The sequence below is a fragment of the Pristiophorus japonicus genome, chromosome 3 (genome assembly GCF_044704955.1).
Source record: "Pristiophorus japonicus isolate sPriJap1 chromosome 3, sPriJap1.hap1, whole genome shotgun sequence".
NCBI classification, from domain to species: Eukaryota; Metazoa; Chordata; class Chondrichthyes; family Pristiophoridae; genus Pristiophorus; species Pristiophorus japonicus.
This window is the reverse complement of record NC_091979.1, coordinates 64,683,969-64,688,056: the sequence shown is the minus strand read 5'-3', so window position 1 is coordinate 64,688,056 and position 4,088 is coordinate 64,683,969. Positions and strand designations below refer to the sequence as shown.

General features: G+C 40.2%; 1 protein-coding gene across 1 annotated transcript in view; it reads left to right on the top strand.

Moving 5' to 3' along the window:
• LOC139259739 (histamine N-methyltransferase-like) overlaps positions 1–2,911 on the top strand; it is a 30,319-nt gene extending 27,408 nt beyond the window's left edge. The window contains exon 7 of the mRNA XM_070875383.1: positions 1,419–2,911. Coding sequence (XP_070731484.1) covers positions 1,419–1,759 — 341 coding nt within the window. The 3' untranslated portion in view covers positions 1,760–2,911. The remainder of the gene's footprint in view (positions 1–1,418) is intronic.
• Positions 2,912–4,088: the final 1,177 nt, after the last annotated feature.

Genomic DNA, 4,088 nt, shown 5'->3' with positions numbered 1-4,088 from the left:
CTGGTCGGCAGGGGGGTGGTGAGCGGGGTGTCTGGTCGGCGGGGTGGGAAGCGGGTGTCGGGTCGGGTCTGGTCGGCGGGGGGGGGGAGCGAGTGTCGGGTCTGGTCGCGGGGGAGGGGAGCAGGAGCTGGCCGCAGGAGGAGCCTTCTTCACGCAGCCCCAGTGAGGCCATTCAGCCAGGGCTAGGGGCTGCGTGCTTCGGGCCCCTCCCACACAGTTCGGCGCCTGGAGCGACTGCACTTGCGTGCCGACTGTAGCGCGCATGTGCAGAGGCCTGGCTCCGCCCCCCCCCCACAGCTCGTGCTGGCTGCGCCGAGGGCCAGAATAGGTGCAGAATACGGAGGATTTTTTTAGGCGCCGTTTTAGGCGCGAAAAACGGGCGCCCAGCTCGGAGGGGCGCCCGTTTTTTTTCTTGTGGAAACTTGGGCCCTATGTTTCTATGTCGATGTTAATGATCTAGGGCTGGAATTTGCAGTCCTGTTGATGGCAAACTGCCAGCATTCGTCGTCATTTCACCCTTGAAACTGACTGCAACTTGAGGATTTAACGCAAGCGCAGCCTAACACGGAAATGCTGAAGTTGCGGTCTGTCATTCACTGCTCCTCAACAGGCTGCACTGTGCCCCCGCCCCCCACAGAGCCGGCAATCAGTGTAATCTGTCAATTCATGGAAACTGAGAAAAACCTCTGTTAAATATTCCATTAAATGTTAGACTGTTTGGATTTGGTGTACCTGGGGTTTTAGCAGCATATTTGCAGCTAAACAAAGTTATAACCTTGAAGAACGAATTTTAATTTTGTGGAGTGTCAAATTTAATAATCTTAATAAAAATAAATGATAACATTTTGTTTTAATAATTTTTTTTGTTCATCTTTATTTTATGTTTTCCTTTGCCCCATGTGAGAGCCCCAATCTTATTTTGCTCTCTCTCACATTTTTTAAAAGTTAGAATCAAAGGAGCTTACCCATTTGGTTCGCTGTCTGTGAGAATTTGATTGGCTGGTTAGACAGCTTGTTGACATCTTCGCTGGTAATCCCCTTTAACTTGGGTTGATTTCAATTATGTGTCGGAAAACCAGAATTTCTCACCACAAAGATCGCAAAATGTTTGTGCAGAACTTGCTTTGTGGCCAGCAACAAATATCTGACCAGAAATTGTGGGGCATTGAATCGATACACCAATTGTTAAGTCCCTTCCTAATGTATGCTAACCATTAAAGGTATACATTCAATAAGTTTCTTTGGGTAGAATGGTGTACATATGTTACAGCAGGGTATTTTCATTCACAATGAGCAGAAATACTTCATAAATACAAACAAGATATAAAGAAATAATTTACAGAGGAATCCTACTTCATATAATCAATTTTGAATCAAATAAATATTTACAAATATATTTCAATTATTACTATCAACAGATGGCGGTGGATGGCAATCACTTTGGAAAACATTTGGATCCCGTTTTATTAACAGTTGTGTTTACCTTGATGTCTGCAAAATACTTGACGACATGAGTATAAATTATCAGATCTATGAGGTTTCCGCTGACCTGGATATCACAGAATGTTTCATTGAAGGAAATGAAAAAGGGGAGCTTTTGTTAGACTTCCTCACACATATAATTAATTTCAGGAAAACTGCACCCCCGGATCTGAAGGCTGAAGTTCTTCAATACCTACTCCAGACTCCTTACTCTAGAGAGGAAAATGGGAAAATTATTTTCAACAATAATAGTCAAACAATAGTGGTTGACTATTGATTTGATTTCTATCAATCAGCCATTACCCAGCTAACCTCATTTACAATTTTTTTTTAATAGCTGCAAATCCTTCTCAAGATTTGTTGATAAAATCACATAATTATTCAATTGTGCTTGCACCAATGTTTTGAATCACTTCACTAAATTGCTCTCTAACTTCAAAAATAATTCCCCATCAGACTAAAAATATAAAATTCACGGATTAAGTGCTGAAGCTTTTTAATATCTTCTTGTAATTGAATCATTTTTGATGAATCTTACACTTGACCATTCATTGCTACATTTTCCCTGGTGCCTACGCCACAATCTCCCCATGGAAAGCTCATTTTGTTTCATCTCGGAACTGGCAGCAGGGTTTTTTATTGCAGAAGAATGAATTTATTTGCTCTCTTATTACTTCTGACATCTTTATATTTATTGCCAGTTGCATTCTAAGATAAAGGCTAATTTACTCAGCAATATTTCTGATGCAAGGATCAAGAGCTGAAACCTCCATTACTATGGACTAGCTGTCTGCACTTGGCATAAGGTATGGAGATAGCTGGCTACCAGAATTATCTTGAATCATTTAATCCTACTTGATCAATATTTGGTTTTATTGTCTAAGCATTTCCTTGTAAAGTAACAGAGGTCACCAAACTCCAGATAGTTCTGAAACATTTTCAGGAGTCAATAGGTACTGTAATATACATTATTTTGTCCTATCTTTCTGCACTTGCTTGAGGTTTAATAGCCAGAAAGGGAATATTTTTGCTGGCTAGCAGGGTGACTTTGTATCATTTAACCCTAAAAGTCTTATTATTATGGCTACAGGGTACAAATTTCAGAAGAGTAGTGGAAGTTTATTGGTTTTCTTGTCTAGGGTGCACATGTCTATAAAAATGGATTGAACTATTGATCTATGTGGCAAATAACAGCATTTTGGCAAAGCATTTCAATATCTGTAGGAAAATCTTGTTAATATGTGATTGTAATACAGGTTGAACCTCCAATATCCGGGAACCCTCAGAACCTGAACCTGTTCCGGATAAGGGATTATTCCGGACAAGGGGTGGTGATGTTCAATTGGATGGTACAGGTACTGAGCAAGGGGATATCGGGGCTGGCTGGTTTGGGGCTGGGAGTGTGGCAGAGAGATCATGGCAGGGTGGGGGGGGGGGGGATCACGGGGTCAGGCCAGCAACTGCAGGAGTCGGCAGCGAGGAAGGACTTCAATTTGTTCATGTCATAGTTTTGCGTATGCACCCAGTGACCGGGAATGGTTCCGGATGAGGGGTGGTTCCGGATAAGGGAGTTCCGGATAAGGGAGGTTCAACCTGTAGTATATATTTCAGTAATAACACATCCTGCAATGTTATCAAGATCTGTAGTAAGATTGCTAAATCTCAAATATGGTCAATAATCACAATATTTTATGATTGTCAATAAAAGTGCAAGGTATAAGTTTTTGTAATTGTAATTCTTTTGAGGTACACATCACAATTTTCTCCATAGTGTCCTATTCTTCAAATTAAATTTGTATTTATTGTTTTAAAAATACCAAACACTTACATTTATATAGAATGTCTTTATTCGAGAAATGTCTCAAGGCACTTCACAGAGGAAGAAAAGGAGTGGATACAGAATCTTTGTGGGTTTGTTTGGAGAGGTTTCAAAAGACTGTCTTCTGCTTGTGTTCATTCCATCTCAAATTCTCCTATTACTATTATCTTTTGCATTGGCACCTCACTGATTTGCAAAATACTTTATTCATCCTGTAACTTGTATGTCACCATGGCCAAGTAGCACATTATACCACTGCTCTATACGAGGTTTATTTGTGCTCTTCTAGTGCTGGAAATTAATTATTTTCCCCAAAATACTGATAAAATGATTACTCTCTCTTCCTTATAGAGCTGGTTGAAGGTATGTTAGCAAAATATCAAAGTTCCTGATGGGTAATTGCATCAAAATCAATATTATTTCCTTTTTATTTTAATATTTTTAGTGTTGATTTAATAATCAAGTCAGGTGTAACAGTTAACTTGATATATTTGGGGAAACTTTCCTTTGTAAATACATTAAATTTCTGATTTTGCCTCATTCTTCTCTTGTCATCTGCTCTTTAGTTAAACTTTCATCTTACTAGCTCACACCAACACCATCACGAGATGTATTGGGCCTGTTCTTGCTGGGAACAAAATGGTGTGCTAACAATGCACACTGTTATTAACATGCAAATTGGTCAACAAATTCAGGGATTAAGAGGTACGGCATGAGTTGCGAATCTCCAGAACTTGCTGGTTGATTTACACCGCTCCACCATTTGCTTTGCACAATGTGCAATGCA